The sequence below is a fragment of the Lichenostomus cassidix genome, chromosome 1, assembly GCF_008360975.1.
Source record: "Lichenostomus cassidix isolate B80296 chromosome 1, HeHo_3.0, whole genome shotgun sequence".
Classification (NCBI taxonomy): domain Eukaryota; kingdom Metazoa; phylum Chordata; class Aves; order Passeriformes; family Meliphagidae; genus Lichenostomus; species Lichenostomus cassidix.
This window is the reverse complement of record NC_139479.1, coordinates 3,423,116-3,441,817: the sequence shown is the minus strand read 5'-3', so window position 1 is coordinate 3,441,817 and position 18,702 is coordinate 3,423,116. Positions and strand designations below refer to the sequence as shown.

Genomic DNA, 18,702 nt, shown 5'->3' with positions numbered 1-18,702 from the left:
ATTACTGGACACCCACTCTTGCTGTCACCCAAGTGTGGTGAATGAGTTAAACAAAGATTTATGGGGCCACCTATACTTGAGGGCTGCTGAGAAAGCAGCATCTGAGCGAGAAAAAAATGTTGAAGTCATGCATTTTAACATATTATGTCCCTATTAAAAATAAATGCAGATTATGTTTGAAATGGTGTTCATCGTATAAGTTGGCTCTGAATGTTCAGGTGTCTGCAATTTCTGTTTCAGTGGGAAATTGGCCTAGGAAAAGTTAGCTAAAAACATGTCTCAGAAATTAAGTGAGAAAGGTGTTGGAGTTCTGGGCTTTTGATTTTTTTTTTCTGTTTGGTTTTTTGGTTGGCTGATTGGTTGGTTGAGGTTTTAGGAGGTTTTTTATGTTTTCTCTAGCTTTTTTTTGTTTGGTTTGGTCTTTTTTGTTTTGTTGGATTTTTTTTTAGGTCAGAAGAAGTTAATTAGTGAATAGCTGTTACCTTTACTGATGCCACATTCGTTTCCCATCCCTGTTTTTTAGTTTTTTGATGGCTCCATCTGCAAAACAGAAATTAAAAGTACTTTTTATAGAGACCAGGCAGGCTTGTAGTGCATTCCTAGACACCCAAGTGATTTCAGGGCTCTCCTTCACCATCCACCAGCTCATGGAGGGCACATTCTGCAGGCTCTGCCACAGAATAAGAGACAACCAGGTAATAACAAAAAGGCGTAGGAGAATTTCAGCTTTAATATCTCATTTTGAAAGATTAGGTGAAAGCAAGTCGATGTAACAGGTTGGTCACACAATCAAATCCCATCCAACCACTCACAATTAATTATTCAAGCCTTTCTTTGTGCCCTTGTCAATTTGAACAGAAGAGCTGTCAGCTGTTGAGTCTCTATTGAAGAGCGGCCTTAGATCGTTATTATTGAGCTGCCCCTGACCAGGCTCTGGGGCCAGAGCTCCTGTCAGAAAGAAAAAGAAATGAAACACTGTGTATTGACTTTTGGATCTTTGGGATATTATTTATTTATTTATCTCCCCCTGTCTTCCGTGGTCTTTGCTCTGCAGTGTGCTCTGCTTTGTGCCATGCTCCCTTTGCTCCACAAAGAACCAAACAAAGTCCACGAGGCTCAATTTACAGAGATCCACGTGTTTTCCACCTTTTTAATGGGAATGCTCCAGGGAGGGAGATGGTGTGTCCTGACCATGGACATGGTGTAGAATGCAAATCCCCAGGTCAGTGATACAGGCTCTGCCTAAGAGGATTGGAGGGAAGAAAAAAATTGGCTTTCTCCCAAGGAGATAAAGACTGGGAGCTATGAAAGCAATAATGTTGACCCAAATAAGAGTTGCTCAAGAGATTGAACCAATGCAGAATTTGCTTAGAATAAATGCCATACAGCTGTCAGATTTTGCCACGTTAATTTTCTTTTTTAAGATTCGTTTGTGGCTGTTCACATCCCTAAGCCATTGACTGCATAAAAGAGTATACCCAGATTAAAGCTGAGTATCAGGAAAAGAGAAGAAAAGTAGTTTTAGTTCAGAGCTTTTTCTTCGTTACTTTTCCGCTGCCTAGTTTTGAAAAATAGGGATAATTATTTTTAAGTGTTCTTATCTAAGTGACACCAGCATTTTCTGAATGCTCACGTAAAATGTCAAAATTATGCTGTGTTTTCTCAGGAGATAGAAGTACATCGAAGCAAATTGTGTGAATATCCTTAGTTTAGATTAATTTGTCCAAAAAAGAGTACTTACAGGCCTAATGCATTGGAAGGACAGTGCAGAGTCACATCTCTTTTTAGGGAGCTGACAAGCACAAAGAAGAACAGACCAATGGTGCATAATTTAAAGTCCCTTTGAGGCCATGGTCCAATGGCTTAAAAAAGACACACACATTTGGTTCACAGGTTTCATAGTGATCCTCTGCTTTAAAGTGTATTTTATGGCCTTGTGGTAATCATAGAATGGTTTGGGTTGGAAGGGACCTGAAATCTCATCTCAATCCACCTCTTGCTTGGGACACCTTCCACTGTCCCAGGCTGCTCGAAGCCCCAATGTCCAACCTTGGCCTTGGACACTGCCAGGGATCCAGGGACAGCCACAGCTTCTCTGGGAACCTGTGTCAGGTTCACAGCAAACATTCTTCGTATAGCTAACCTATTTTTCCCCTGTTCCAGTTGGAGCCCATTCCCCCTTGTCCTGTCACTCCAGTTCCTGATGAATTAATTGTCCTTCTTCACCTTCCCTTTAGCCCCTTCAGACCCTGGAAAGTGCTGTGAACTCTCCACACAACATTGTCTTCTCCAGGATGAACATTCCCCCCAACTCTCCCATCCTGTCTCCATAAGGGAGGTGCTCCAGTCCCCTTATCTACCTTGTGGCCTCCTCTGGACTTCCTCCATCATTTCCACGTCCTTGTTATGTTGGGACATCAGAACTAGGCATAGTGCTCTGTTTGGGATCTCATGAGAACAGAGCAGAGAGAAGAATCACCTCCCTGGGCCTGCTTCCCACAGTGCATGGGATGATTCCGGTGGTGATTCCAGGCACAGATTTGGCCATTGTTCTCCATCTCCAGTGGTGCCAGAGGTTATGGAAGTGTCTGACTTATGGTGGGAATGTTACTGTGAATGCCTTGGGTGGATGGAACCTACTGTACACATCGAGGCTTTTCTGTCAGGTGAATCCTGTTTAGGCAACTTTATGCTGCTTGCAGCTTCTGCAATTTCAAGAAATGTCAATGATATCGATGTTCATCTAGAAATGTCATTAGCATGGCCAAGGCCATCTGTGCTGATGTCATACGGTGCTGGCAAGGTGACTCTTTGACTCAACACATTCTTCAATGGCCTGTGGAGATAAAGAAAGAGAGGGTGACTGCTCAGGGAAACTGCTGAGGGCCCAGGCAATGCCAGTCTGTGTCTGATTGGACATAGTTATTTTATTGGTTTCTTGTAATCTAGTGCTATGCTTCCTCAAAAAAACAAGTTTTATAAGTGGAAAAAAATGTTTTGTGTGGTTTTCACACCAAACAGAGACCATTCAACCCATATGTTGAATATGAGTTTGCTCATCCTTTTTTCCAAAAAGACCTCTGTTTCCTTAACATTCATCATTTAAAAGACACAAGAGAACTCATTATAGACTCTAGTTGCTTAATAAATGCTGCAATGCAACCCTATAACAAATCAGTAAGCATTACCAAAATAAATGCTTTAAATCATTTGTAGAACTAATTGCATCTGTAAGTACAGGGAAAGCTCACGAAAAGCAGAGAAATGTTTAGCACAGCTTGCCTGAAACATTAATCTGGCCAAAGGCTGTGTTTTAAAAATAATTTGTTGTGAGGTCTTCACAGGAAATGAGCACTGATACAAACAAAACAGGTACAGCCCACTGGTGAACACTCTGACAGTGGAGAAGGAACAAAAATAGCAACATTTAGCTCATACACAGAGATTTACACATCCAAAATGTGTCCTTGTGGTGTACCTCCATAAAGGATTGAATCCAGTCTGGCAGGCCTTCAGGCACAACGAGTAAAACAAGGAGTAAGAAAGGATGTTTGCTCAAAACCCAGAGCTGGGATTCCCAAATCTTCCACAAAAAAAGGCAGAAGGCAAGGTTAGGCAAATCAATTTCCTTCGCTGTGCCTCAATTTCCCAATCAAATACAAATTGGCAGATGATAAAAATTATCTTGAGAATGTATTTGGGCATATTTGCATAATGCTGCTGATATTTGGACAGGCTTCCAAGTCATGATTCTCTGAGCAGCTCAGAGAAGGGAATAAAAAAACCCTTAAAATACTTGCATTTATTCTAAAGGACTGATGCTTGTTGTGTTTACAATGACATTTTCTTTGTGCTTCCAGTCTAAGGAAAGTAATAGTACAGAATCACAGTAATGTTTATGAGATGGCATGGAATTACACATCCTTCCTGGTTTTATCTCACATAGATCTTAGAAATGAAGTTGAATTGAAATATGCCATAATCTTGGGTTGATGCTCAGCATAAATCACACTGTGAATTTACTCCTTGCTGAAAAGTTATATTTACTGAACCCTTTTTATTGTTATAAAGTTAGTTTGACAAAGATGTCAGCAAACAGAAAATAAATAGCGTGATAACCACATCAATTCACATTATTGTAATATAACTCCTGTTCAAAGTGTTTCTGTTTATTGAGAAGTTGCAAGAATTACAAAACTTTGTAACCTGCAAAAAATGAGCTCTGCTAAATCCCCATGTGCTGATGGAATTCAGCCTGCAAACAGATTCTCAGGAATTGCTTGCAGTTATTTCAATTTCAAATCAGTGTGGGTTATTTTTTTACTTCCAGCTATGTTGATAATACATGTGACTTGTGTAATACTTAGATGCTGTTTTTCTAATATTCCTTTAAGGTATAATTTCAGTGGATCAAGGGCTGCAGAAGTTCTTTTGTTTCATTCTATAGTATACAAAAGTCTTTACCTACTTCTGCTCTTACTATTGTTACTTTTTCTGTTCAAAACCCTGGTTCATCAGTTGTTCTGAAGCAACACTGAGTACAAATGGTTTTGTATGTTTCCATATTCGGGGAAATGTGTACTGAGTCCCAAAATACGGGAGTAGCTTATCAGCAAACAACTTTTTTAAAACATGGTAGGTGTGTGAGTGGTAGTGAGAGCTGAAAGAAGTTAAATACAAAAAATGCCTGACATGAAGCTCTGTGCCTGTGTGGAGGGGAAAGCAGACAGAAGTAGGATCCCATGATATGCCATAGGTGGTTATGTTCAGAATCTAAATCAGTGTGCATGAGAGGGGGAAAAGTAGAGGAAAAATGGGTATATCAAAGGAAAATTGTAAAAAATATTTCAATTTTTATAGAGCTGTTGAAAAGTGACACCATAGACTTAACACTATTGTGTTGTACAAAAAGATAGAAATGTACATCATTAGCAGCTTTTTTTCTTCCTTTTAAAAATTATTCAATGAACATTGAATTCTTTCCCCAGTAGACTGGCCAAGAGTCTCCAGGGGAAATTATTTATTTTATCTCTGATTCCTAGTGGAGCTACTTGCTCTCGCAGTGAATATTCTGCATAATTTTTTATCCAAACATAGTTTTACTTTTTCAAATTAAGCGAGGAAGATACTAATTCCTTCCCATGTCATTACCCTAAAACCAAATTATCCTGTTTCACTTTCCCTCATGTTGCACTCTCAAAATAAATAATAGATAAAAATACTACATTGGAAGATACCAAGCTTTGTCTCTGCTAGGGCACATGCCTTAAATAAAAATTCTGACTGCTCAGGTGTCTTGGGAAGCTTTGAATAGATCTTCTCATGGAAGGCAGTGAGTACTGTGATAAATTTCTCATAAAACTCTTCCTTCAGGTTGAGATGCTCCATTACCTCCACAGTTACCTGCAGAATAAATGTGGTTAAACATGTTGGGCCACAAGAGTTGCAGCTGCTGTAATTACTGTGGGGTGATATTGACTGTTTGCACCCAGTCAAAACAATTCTGCTGCTGTTGTAATTCTGTGTGTGCAGGGCTGTGATTTATTCTGATCATATTGTCCATAACAGTTTATATTCTGGAAATACAGTGACTTCAGAGCTCCAAAACTATTAAGGTGCATATTTGATGGTGGTGACAAAAACCAGCTGCTGTTCAGGCCAGAGGAGATGGAGGTTTTCCCTTTAACTAACAATTTGTGTTTAAATTTACATGCAGATGGGAGGGGAGATGGGTTATGTTCCTTGATGATAGAAAGAGCAGAGCATAAGTTTATTTGTGCTAAGCCACTGGTTAGCTCCAGGCTATTTATTTACGTGGGATGCACCAGTAAAAGCCTGAGGAAAAGGATTTTAATCCTCCAGACAGCTCCATATATCATGGGCAAAGCTGAATCCTCTTTAATCAGAGCCCCTGAAACTAGCTGGTGATTTAAAATTATCTGCTTGCTTCCCAGCTGAAATGAGGAAAGCAGCTTCTACAGCAACGTATGCAAGTACTCAAATCATCTAAAACTGAGGCATTAAAGATTATGGCAGTTTTATTTAATATCCTGGAGGATGACAGTTAACAACAGCAGGTAGAGAAATGTAGCTGCTCATGCCTAATAAATTCATCAGAGATTAAGAGGGGGAACAATTGAATAAAAACATTTTGTGATCAGTCAGGTCTATACTATTCAATCCTAAAATAGGAACAATTAAGATAAGCTATTCTGTGTACAAAAAGCCACAACTCCTGCATCTAGTTATGCCTTCTTTGAAAAAAAAACAAACCAAAACCACAAAATCAAAACAAACAAACCAACAAACGTGTTTATATCTCTTTTATAAAACTTGAAGATTGCATATGTAACGTAAGTGGATATGGTGTAAACAATTGGCATGAAATATTTTTTGCAGTCTCAGAAACACAGAGGGGGCAATAAAATATCTTCTCATTTGGGTAATTTACAGTCTCATTTTCAAAATGGCCAAACTTATTCAGAAAATTATAGCACTGCACATATAAGAGCATAATGTCTTTCCTTTTTCTGGGACTACAGAAGCACAAATAAACTCATGGTACAGTTTTAAAGCATTTAGAAGTATAAATTTAAAGCAGCTAAAACCATGAATGCAGCTACCACCAGAATTCAGGACCTGCCTGATTTTGGAGCACTGGGCTTGGGCTTCATCCTGTGTCAATGAGAAACCAGCAGGGAACCACAACTCTTGTTCCTATTTAAAGCTGTAATTGATTCAGCAAATAATCCCTCTCAGCTCAACTTACAAAGCCAAAACTGGAATTTCATTTTGTTCAGTCCCCCCTTCCCTTCCCTTCCCTTCCCTTCCCTTCCCTTCCCTTCCCTTCCCTTCCCTTCCCTTCCCTTCCCTTCCCTTCCCTTCCCTTCCCTTCCCTTCCTTTCCCTTCCCTTCCCTTCCCTTCCCTTCCCTTCCCTTCCCTTCCCTTCCCTTCCCTTCCCTTCCCTTCCCTTCCCTTCCCTTCCCTTCCCTTCCTTTCCCTTCCCTTCCCTTCCTTCCTTCCTTCCTTCCTTCCCCTCCCTTCCCTTCCCTTCCCTTCCCTTCCCTTCCCTTCCCTTCCCTTCCCTTCCCTTCCCTTCCCTTCCCTTCCCTTTTTACATTCTTCATTTCCTTTTCTTTCTTTCTGTCTCCTTTTCCAATTTTATTCACCTTATGATTCTACAGAAAAGAAATAGGCAGGTTTGTTGTTTTTAGGTAGAAATAATTCATGCAAAACATCAAGGGAAATCTAGAAACCATAATTCTGACAAAATCTCTAGTTATGGGACAGCCATTTTGGAATAGAGCAAACAGCACAGCATCTGAATTTCTCCAGGTCCATTTTCTTTGAAAACATGCAGAAAGACATTGCTGGTCCTTACTATTCCTTAGAGGTAGAGATGGCAAAATAACATCAATTTTATGTTGGCTGTTTTTCTCTTTAATCTTTTCTACTTTGAAGAGTCAGGTGGGAATTATTCCCCAACCTTGCTTGGCATTTTAAAGGCGTGGTGATGGTGGTTGGGTTGGGCCTCTCACACTTTGAGCAGCTCTGAATTCCACTGACTGAGGGGCAGAGTGGCTGATTAGAAACAGATTTATTTATAATATACCCTGATCCAGACTGAGATGCTACCCAAACAGGTGCTTTTATCCCTAACTGAGGTAAAGAATGATGATGTAAGAAATGATGTCTTAGTTTTGAGCTGTCAGCTCTGCATAAATTTGGCAAAGTTAGGAATCAATCTGTGTTACAAGTGGAACCACTTCAGGTCATAGGACTGGAAATATTTATGAACATCCTTAGCGCTTTGCAGAGAGCTTTGCAGAGAGATAATCTCAGTTATTTTTTATCGAAGTCTAAACAGATTATGCGTCTAAATAAAATAGAAAAGATCTCGTGTAAGGATGCTGGCTTGTTTTATAAATCCTCAAATTTAATTCTGGTGGGAAAAAAAAGCCCACAAGAGCCAACAAAACAGAAGGGAAAGGGAAAAGCAACTGCTTTGGAAGTGAGGAAAGCTTCAGACCTGCAAGCTTGGTTTGATGGTGAGAATGTCTGTGAGCTTTGAGGAGCCTGGAATTATAAATGGAATATGACAGCAGCCTCCTTCACCTTGGACAACATTTCCTATGGATCTTGTGGTTTTTTTCTTTCCTTGTGTCAGGAAAAATAAGAATATCAACACCTTAACTCCATGAGTAACATTGTACAATGGTGGCACTTCAGAAGCTTTGCCACTGAATTTTTCCCCCAGAAAATGAGTCATGGTGGTCTCTCCAGGTATCTCATGCACTACATTGAATGAGTGATGCTTGGGAAAGTGAAATCCTTACCTCCTTCTTTCCCTCCACATCTCCCTTCCTCCTCTTATCTTTGTGTTGGGTACCAAAAGCATTCCCAGGACTGACAGCAGGGCAGTTTAAGCAGGTTCTAGCACACTGCCCATGCCCTAAGCAGCAGATTGGTTTGTTTTGGGATGATACTTCAGCAGTGACCCTTTGGTTTCTCTCCCCTTTGGCTCTATGAGGAGTTCTCTCCCCTTTCACTCACAGGTCACACTGGAAACTTGCTTAGCAGAAGTGATTCTATCCAGTGGAAGTGACAAGCAGCACTGAAAGAAGTTTATTTGTTCTATGTTATCATTTGGCACACGATTACAGCAGCCATCTGTTCTCCTAATTCTGATCAACCCAATTTAGGCTGCAATAACACAGCGCCGTTAGATGTGTTTCAACAAAGGAAAAATCAAATACGATTTTTAAAATCATCTTGAGGGTAACATTACCCCTGTTTAAAGACTACCAGCATGCTGGGGGGAAAGGGCATGATAAAAGAATAATTAACATTGTGATTTTTAAATATTCTCATTTTCATACAAGAATATGATGCACTAATTCGACAGGAAAGCGTTCACATTTTCTTATGAATTAAACATGAGAACAATCTCACACAGGAAACCTAAACAGAATTTTATTTTAATCTCTAATATTATACAGTCTAATGGAAAGCATTAAAACCTTACATAAGAGCAATTTCATAATTGTTCATGTGACCTCTTATCACTTGGAGAAATGAACACATGATTTGCCAATGCCTCTGAACTTTAATGAAGTCAGTAGGTTATTTAGGGCACTGGTCAGCAGATCGTAAAATGAGGGGTGTGTTTCAAAAATCTCATGGGTTTTGGGGCCCTTAGTGAGGTTGGTCAAGCCTAGATCTGACTCAGTTTCCTCTACCTCTTCCCTGTTTTTTCTTTAGTAGTAAGACCCATCTCTTCAGGGTTTTACCCTTTATCTTCAAAGTGGTTTGTTAATAATCTCAGAGGAAGACATGAATTTAGAGGTTGAATTTGGGATGAAATTTTGTTAAGGAAAGATGTTGGTAAAATAGGCCAACTGTTAAAATATTGGTATAATGGCAAAAGATGACACAGCTTGGTGAGTTGTGTGGGGAGATTAAATTGTTTGATTTGACCAGTGAGGTTTTGATAACAATAATTCCAGTTTTAGGACAGACTGGTGAGAGGTCACATCTACTGAAGGAGGCAAATTTCTTCTCTAAGTCCATAACTTTGGAAAGGAGATCACAATTTTCCTTGATGGGTTCAATTACTGGATGGGGATGTGGAAGAAATTCGTACACAGAGGAAAATGGTGACATTTTGCATTCACTACAATCAGAACTATGATTGAACTTATGGGCATGATCCAAGCTTGAAAAGGAACTTCCAAAAGTTGTTAAGGTGTTGAGCAAAAAACTACAGGAATATTTCAAGACATGAATAATTCACAGTAAATGATTTAGGAAGTTCAATCTGTACAGCTAATTAAGGAGAAAGATGGTATAAGAGGTAATTTCCTCGTGTTCTGTAAGTACTTAAATGGGGAAAAGATTTCTGACTGTGGAGGAAATCTTTAATGAAGGCACAGTAAGATCCAATAACTGGGGCAAAGACAGGTGGACCCAAACAATACTCTAATTTTCAAAAGTGAGAATAATTGGAATAATTTACCAAGGGCTATCACGTGCTCTCCACTTACATGAAATCTTTAATCATGACTAATGTCTTTTTAAAAGACCCATAGTGTAACTCCCAGATATGGACTTGTGCAGGAGTTAATGGCAAAAGGATGAGAGGTAAAAATAAATTACCCTAATGGTCTTTCTAGTACTTGGATCTATATATTTTGTTTTCAGTCTCACAGTGAGGCAAAGTTATGAATTATGCTGAATGTTGAGAGTTATGAGTTCCATCCCCTGTTTTTCCAACGACTTTTCTACATCAATCCATGTCTCTCAGAGAGCTCGTCTGTACAGTCTTTAAATTTTATATAATCATATAATATTTGGGTTGGAAAAGACCTTAAAAAACTTCTCATTCCACCCCCCTGCCATGGGCAGGGACACCTTCTGCTATCCCAGGTTGCTCAGACCCCCATCCAACCTGGCCTTGGGTTTAAATTCAATTTTTAAATAAGTTTAAATGCTATTTAAATGGTAATATATTACTATGCTTGCCCACACTACTAAGGCAAGAGATAGTGAAGGTTCCTGGAAGCCTTTGAAGTCTCTGAGTGAGACACATATTCCAGATATTGAACCAGGTTTTCAAAGGCATCAAGCATTGAAAACCAAAAGAGATTTCAACATCTCTGAAAAATCAGATGCTGAAATTATTATAATCAAGTATTCAAGGCATTAATACAAACACTACTGAGGAGGCATAATAAATGGGAATTATGAGCTGTATTTTGACAGTGTTCTTTTTAATTATTGTGAAGGAGGCTTCTCTGCCTTCCTCTCCTGAAGCCTGCTAACAGCCAAACAAACAAAAAGCTTCAGTTTATCCGAAAGGATTTTTCACTTTTAAAAAAAACCCTTTATTTGGCATATTAAGTAGGTGAGTCAAAAAAATTAGACTTCGTTAGAGCAAAGTCAGAGCGATTAAATTAAATGTGCCTCAAGAAGAAAGCTCTCCCCTGGATCAACAGGGCAGGGGGAGCTTGTCTGTCCCATCCTGGTGCCTTTCTAAACACTTTTTGAAGCGCACAAGGCAGAACACTCAACACTTCAGCTTTGTCACAGCTGACAGCCTGTCGGGTTTAATGAAAATGCTCTCCGTTTAGGAGATGACAGAAATTACATGCATTTCCCCTTTTATTTCTCTGTCATCTTTTCTGTCTCGCCTTTCTACAGGAGAAGGAGGGGTTGGTTATTAAAGCATTACATAAGTATGCAAAATATGTTAAGAAGAAAAGGGGAAAAGGAAAAATCTTTAGCCCTGCAATTATGCACAATGTCTGTTGGTGGGAAATGTGGGATAACATCTGAAGTGTGGCAATAACTATTTACTTTTAGTTATCTTTGAAGAGGGTGAGGCAAAAATCTCTAGATAATGCCTTAAGTGAAGGTTTTATTGTACGATTGCCTGAGTAATTTCCAACAGGAAGATGATCTAAGCAGTGTTAGATAGCTTGAGTGTGTTCATAACTTCTGCAGAAAATCCAGCAAGATAACGCTGAGCAATTTCTTGGCTCTGCACAGCTTTCACTTTCCTCTTTTACTAAGTGGCAGGCTTTTAATAAGTGTGTCTTCTCTCACAGAGCCAAAAGGGTAACTGCTTCTGAGCAAACTCTCTGCCAGGGCTGAGCAGGGAGGGCATCACCTGCAAATATCAGTCAGTACCGTGAGATCTGAAAATAGCCCACAAATCTGTTCTATTCATCACCCAGCCACTCCACATCCTCATCCACATCCACAATCCACACCCCAGCTGTAATTCCAGAACTCTTTTCTAGAGTTTTAAGGGAAGCTCTGAATTGGATCTTCTCAATTTCTGTGGTAGCTTTTTTCTTGTTTATCCTGAGAAGAGAGGCAGATTTGATTAAAAATGATGCCCTGTGTGCAGAGGATCTGAAAATAGTGAGAGCGTTAGAAGAGCACAGAGGAAGGAATTTATTTCTAAACTTTGGCCACGTTTGTGGGATCTTAAACTTGTGCATACTACTAGTGAGTCTCTTTGGAGAAATGGAATTATATGCATTCAGCAAAAGTGAAAATGCACCCCAGAAAAAGAAAGCTACAAGAAACATCACAAGAGGAGCACATTTCTGCCTCTCAGCTGCTTAGGCTCCACTCAAACACAAATGCACAGCACGTGCAGATTTATTGGAGGGACCAAAACAGTCCCAACCACCCCATTAGCACCTTTTAATCTGTTCCTGGGCCTGTGCTGTGGTTGCAGACTCTCCCCTGACATCCACCCAGCACGGTTGGGTAGCAGAGTTACATCCCAGATGGAAAAATCCTCTGTGAGTCTCGGCTGGGCTGCAGAGGATGTGTGTGAGTGGAGCAGGCAGGGCTGAACCTGCTGTGCTGTCTAGATGCAGCACTGGGTGATGCTCACACAGCTGGAAACAAAAGCAAAACGGGGTTGTCTTTGCTGCATCCCCCAAGCCAAGCCTGAATGTGATTCCTATCTCCTGAAGCTGTCATTTTGTGCTGCCTGCAGAGCAGGAGGGAGACAACTGTGCCTCAATTACCTGTGGTTCTTATAACATGTTCCCTGGCAAAGGTAGATTTGCTTTATGAATATTTCAGGAGTGCAGAAACTGCTTGTGAGCAGAAGTCAAGCAGCCTGTGGTTTTCACATGCCAAAATTCTGAATATCCTTTTCTAAATTTAGGGGTAAAGGCAAACCTTGTTAAAGGGGACAGATGTTGAGTACCACTATGTGATGAGGAGCTAGGGTGGCACAAATGGTTTTGAGTAATGTAAACAGTGTTCTGAGTAATTGGGAATGGGAAAGGAAAAGGAAGAAACAGTCAGCATAGGTCAGTGCTTTATATGCAGGAATTACAGTATATTTTATTGGTTTAGCTTATTGCTACTAATGTCTATATCATTCCATCCAAACATTACAACTAGCATATTATAATCTAAGATGTAAGATAACTTTGCTCTTTTCATGTAAGCTGTTCAATGCCATGTTTCAGACATCTGGGAGTGGAACTGAAATATTGCCCAATCAGGTGCTTTTCCTACTACACTCTACTGTACTTTTGTTCCTAAGTCTTCTCTATGCAAGTAATTTAAGTTTTCAGAGGCAGATGAAGTCAATATGGTTTCTGTATAAGAAAGAATCTCTCTAGGCTGTAAATCTGTAAATCCCCCCAGGCTGGAATGCAGTGTTGCTCCTGGCTGAGGAGAGAGCACTTCCCACCCAGCTCTCCCTCCTCCTTCACAGCTTCCCTTGCTCAGCTCTTCTCCTTTGTCAGCAAAGGAGCTCAACACCTTCTATGCCTCCATTTCAGTAATTTATTTTCACAGAATCCCAGGATCAGTTAGGCTGGAAAAGACCTCTAAAACAAGAAGTCCCAGCTGTGCCCAATGGGCACCTTGTCCCCAGCCCAGAGCACTGAGTGCCACAGCCAGGCCTTCCTGGGACACCTGCAGGGATGGGGACTGCAAACCTCCCTGGGCAGCTCCTGCCAAGGCCTGAGCACCCTTTCCATGCAGAAATTCCTGCTGCTGGCCAAGCTGAGCCTCCCCTGGCCCAGCCTGAGGCTGTTCCCTCTCCTGCTGTCCCTGTTCCCTGGAGCACAGCCTGACCCCCCGGCTGTCCCCTCCTGGCAGCAGCTGTGCAGAGCCACAAGGTTCCCCTGAGCCTCCTTTGCTCCAGCCTGAACAACCCCACCACTTATTTAACCCGGGTGTGGTTATTTAACAATTCTGGATACTTACAAGCATGGAAGAGGTGGTGTTGCTTTATTTAACATTCTCTACTCTGAGGGTCAGTCCTGTCCTGCGACATTAAATGGTTGTTAATAATTTTTTTTCCAATTTCTTTTATATGGTTTAAAGGATATTGCCCTCTGTAATGATACCATTTCCTTTCTGTCTTCTCTCTGTTGGATTGCTTTCCCACTGATGCATCTGTGAGCAAGCATCCTGACTACACTTAATTATTAAAAAGTCATTGCTCAAATAGAACTCTGAAAAAAAAGAATTCTTTCTTACTGAATATTACTTCATAATAGGTTTCACCCTTCTGTATTTCTCCACTAATTCTGGAGCCTGATATATTTTGTGATACATAGGAACAGGTACATATATTGTAAGAGCTACCAGCTACTAGAAAAATTTGGCAGACATGAAAAAGAAAATATATTAACACCTCAGTGTAAAAGTTTTTGAAAAGCACACACAGCCTAAACTATAATATTTTTAAATGGAAATATTAACCACGTGAGGATCAAGTTTGCAATGCACATTATTTAAATTTACTGCATTATGGAAAGTGCATTAGAACAAACATGCAATATGTAGATTTTAGGGGGTTTTGTGTCCTTGCTTGTAGAGTGGGCATTTGAAAAAGAATAGAGACACTTCTGCAGGTGTCAAATGATCAAAACTGCACATGTGACCATATACACCATGGTGTGTTCCACATATTCTAGGGATAATATAAAAAATTCATGTTTGAAGAAAATTTAAACTGTAATACCTTTATTTTGAAAGAGCACTGGGAGAAACTCTGACCATGAACATGTCAGTCTTGTTTGGTTTTAGAGAGTTGTCACTTTGTTGGGCAGGGTGGGGTGGGTTTGCTCCTACCACTGGTGCTGTTTAAATTGCAGGTTTGAGCAGCTCCACTGCCTTTCCAGCCCCTACAGCTCTGCTGCTGAATTGCATCATATCATCCTAAAACACTGAATTAAACCAGATCAAATGCTTTGGTTCTTAACCCCATATTTTACTCCAGGTGCGCCTTGCATGCTTCTTAATTGTAATACAGACCATGATGCATTTCTTTTCTTCATTCCTCACATTTTCCTTAAAGATTCCTGCATGACATGCAAAAAAAATACATGAATTAATACATTTACATGCATTTACAGTGAGAACTTGGCAAGCTTGGAGCTGGCAACTTTAAACCTGGCAAAAAAAAAAAATCTTCAGGACTTTTGTCACCCACCTTTCAGCACGAGACAGCAGAACACAGCAACAACCTGCAGATGTTTTAAACCCCCCAATTTCTTGTGTCTTTCAGGACCTAGATTTCTCATCACATCCACGGGAGCCTTGTATATTTTAGACGTACAGAATGAAGATGGACTGTACAACTACCGATGTATCACAAGGCACAGATACACTGGAGAAACACGACAAAGCAACAGCGCAAGACTTTTTGTATCAGGTGCTCCTTTTCTGTCTCTTGCTAAATGGAGTTGTGTGTGTGTCTCTCTCTAGTGTGCTCAGCTGGCAAGGCATGTTCTTGTGTGCAAAAACAGGTTTCTGTCAATTGAAGTGGGGAGCTGTGAGCTGCTGCAAAATAAAATGGGCAGTTTTAAAATCCTGCATTTTTTATCTTATCTTTTTATCTTTCACCTCTAAGTCGCTGTTTCCTGATGGCCTGTAGGGTGCACCTGCATTCAGCACGGTGATTTTTTGCAGGTTTAGAGTCATTTTAAGAAGGAACTACAGATAGAATTAATCCCTTCAGAAGTAGACTTGTGCAGGAAAAGGATTTAATCACCTTAACTGTGTAACCAAAGAAAAGGAACACTTTTAGGAGTAGTTTACCTGTCCTATTTTGGGATGGGATGGGATGAACTGCCCCATGGTGCCTATTTATTGACCTCAGCAGGAGCTCAGGACATTTCACTCACCTGCAGATACTTCCACTTCAGGATTCCCAGGTTAGCTGAGGTGCATTTCAGCCTTCCTTTTCACTCACCACCGTCCTACCCTGGGTAAAACAGCAGGTTTCCCTGCTTCCAGAAGGGATTTCCAGCCAGAAGGAGCACACAACCCTTGCCAATGCACCCAGGGGTGCTGCAGGCAGACAGGGATGTTTGCTGGCAGCTCTCCATGCTCAGGGCTGAGTTCTAGGGCTTTGTGCAGCAGGTGGGAAAAGGAGAAGGTGGATGGGCTATTTGAACTTTTTCTTGCAGTTTTAAATTGTCTCCTGGGAGTGTGTGTATGATGGACAGTTGGGTTCCACACTCACTTAGGGCTGTCAGTGTGGTGCTGCACCAATCCAGCTTTTGCCCCATTTTTTCCCAGTGAGAGGCAGTGCCAGTTGTGGCTGAGATGAAGGAGGAGCTGATCCCAAACCTTGGACATGCTCTCAAACATTTCTGTGTAGGATTAGCACTTCTCCATGTCCCCTTCCTGCCCCTCATTTGCTGCTTGCCTACAACTGCTCCCAGTGTTTGCAGGGGAACAAATCCAGAGTGCTTTTCCTAAATCCACATTCCTACATCCACTGAGGCTGTATCCCAGACTGTCTCCCTGTATCCTTATAGTGCCTTTCAGCTGGTAGAAATATGACACAGCCACATTTAAAAGGGGTTAAAAGGGCTTTACTTTGGTATTTTAATAGGATCTTAGGTGCACAGCTCTTCAAAGGTGGAACACACTGAGATGCACACATCTTGCGTAATGTGTATACAATTTTATGGGTTTTGCAAATTAGCATATTTACTTAGAATTCCCTAATAAGAAACATAATTAATTAAATAGTTGCCCCCTTATTCTAATTACTCCCTTCTAAATGAGGCTAAAGCCCAGTTTACAAAATATGTTCCAGAGAGAAGGCTTCAACCAAGGTTGAAGCCTCGAGTTTGGAGATAGTGTAGAGCTCTCTCACTTCCTGCTGTGAGTTTTTGTTTTTTCTGCTTTGCAGGACTCTAAACTAAGCTAAAATATCAAACTACAAAAATTACAAGTATGCAGGACTAACAGTACAAAGAGTTTATAATGGTTACAAAACCAGGAAAAGGGTATAAAAGTGTATAAAAGGATATATAAAAGAAGAGGCAAAAATCACCAGGCATCATTTACCCTACATAAATCATGCCCACAATCCCACTGAAAGCCCCACATTGCTTTTTCTCCTTTTCCCTTGACTAAGTTGCCCTAAAGGTCAGTCAGGATATGGTGACTTCCCCAGCCTGACAGACAGTGGGATCATTCCCCTTTTGACCCTGTCCTCTTCTATTTTGGTCCTTTTGTCAGAATAAAACTCTGATGATGAAGTCTCAGCTCTCCACCCCTCTGTTTGAGAGCCCTAAGGGAGACAGAGGTGAGCACAAGGTTTTCCATTATTAACATTCTTCCTGCCCTCCTCCAAAATGGACATGGCTGAAGTACTTTGGAGCCCTCTGAACACACAGACCAGTACTTAAATATAGAAATAATTTAAAAAGTGGGATTGTTGAGGTTAGAATCACTCACCAGTCAGATCCAGGAGTTTCTCCCTTTGATAGGTGTCCCCTGTGGGTAGAATTCTGCTTTTCCCAGCCACATGAAGAAGTTCTCCTGCACAAGAATCTGCCTGCTTTGGTGTTATAGGAACAGGCAGGGTTCTACCCTTCCAGGTGGCTCCATAATATGGTCTGCTTCCCTATGAAATGATGCTGAGGCTGAGGCAGTGGTAACATAAATAAAATCAGGCTTGTATCTTGGTTACCACAGGAAAAATTCTAATTATCTCACCGAACAAAAGGGAGAAAATGAAAGCTCTGTCTTGTTTAAAATTTAGGACAAACACCCTAAATGATGTGCTCAGCCTGGAGTTGCCTTTTCTGTTCTCCTCCAAATTTTACTTGTGTGCAATAACTGGATTTTTTAATTCAATGGCATCAATTATTCTTTATCAGAGCTAAAGTGGGCTCTTAATTCCAGTCCTGTTATCTACTGAACAAGTGCAGCAATAAGAAGCAGAGCTTGTCTTTTCATATTTCTCCAAAGGTTTTTCCTTTTTTTTTTTTACTGGTATTTATATTTTACAAGAGTGAGTCCTTTAAGAACTGAGATCAGAAAATCCAGGAACACAGTTGTGAAAGGTCGACTTGCATGAAACCTAAGGTTTTGCTTGCCTTTTACATCTATATATGTTCTTCACTTGTTTGGGGATTAAATAGTTTGTGGTGAATATTTCTCATATCTCCTGGCCACATTTAATACAAGTTAAGCTTCATTATTGTTTTGAAAGAGTGAGAATGGTAAGGTGCAGATAATAGCAAATGTTTAAAACTAGCAAAAATTAACATACCTATGACCGAAATGAAGTTCCAAATTACATTTGGAGTAAGAACACCTCCTTGAAATCACATGTCTCTTCTAAATGAAATTAAAGCCAAAGCCATTAACATGCAACAGAATATACTTCTAAGACCCATTATAGTGTCCTTTTCCAATAATAATTTTGTTCTGCCCAACTCTCAAAATCATTACTACTTTTTAACCTCCACGCTCAAAAAATCCTTATGATTTTTAAGGCAATACAATTTTCTTCTTCTGTCCTTCAAAGAAGTAGAATATTTTAGAACAGTATTTTGCCTCAGTTTTTCACCTTTTCCCTTGCTGGAAGTCAATTGCAGCTGACTGTTAAAGCACAGGAAAATAATAATTCAAAAGAGCCTAAAAGCATATTGGAACTGGATTATGTTACTTTGCTATTTTTTGCCTCATTGAAGGTGATTGCAAATGAATCCTGGGATTCCTTTTGTGCTTTTTCTGGGGGGTTTTGTGTTTGTTTGGTTTTTTTTCCTAAACTGGAATATATGCTCTGTAGGACTTCTGAATAAGGGTCTCTTCCAGGGACAACCCAAGGAAATGTTTTTACTGTCCAGTTAAATATACAACTACGGAGTGCAAGAAAGCAGGTCACTGGAATTATATCTTATGTA

The 18,702-nt window shown here is 40.3% G+C and overlaps 1 protein-coding gene and 1 long non-coding RNA gene across 2 annotated transcripts in view; one reads left to right on the top strand and one right to left on the bottom strand.

Moving 5' to 3' along the window:
* The window catches only part of DSCAM (DS cell adhesion molecule), a 414,994-nt gene that overhangs the window by 228,419 nt on the left and 167,873 nt on the right, over window positions 1-18,702 (top strand). Inside the window, exon 4 of the mRNA XM_085040271.1 lies at window positions 15,057-15,203. Coding sequence (XP_084896397.1) covers window positions 15,057-15,203 — 147 coding nt within the window. The remainder of the gene's footprint in view (window positions 1-15,056; window positions 15,204-18,702) is intronic.
* On the bottom strand, window positions 697-17,414 carry LOC146444084 (uncharacterized). Its single transcript, XR_014846227.1, has 2 exons — window positions 17,246-17,414; window positions 697-2,836 (listed from the first exon to the last, which is right to left on the bottom strand). It is a non-coding gene; the product is annotated as an uncharacterized LOC146444084 (long non-coding RNA).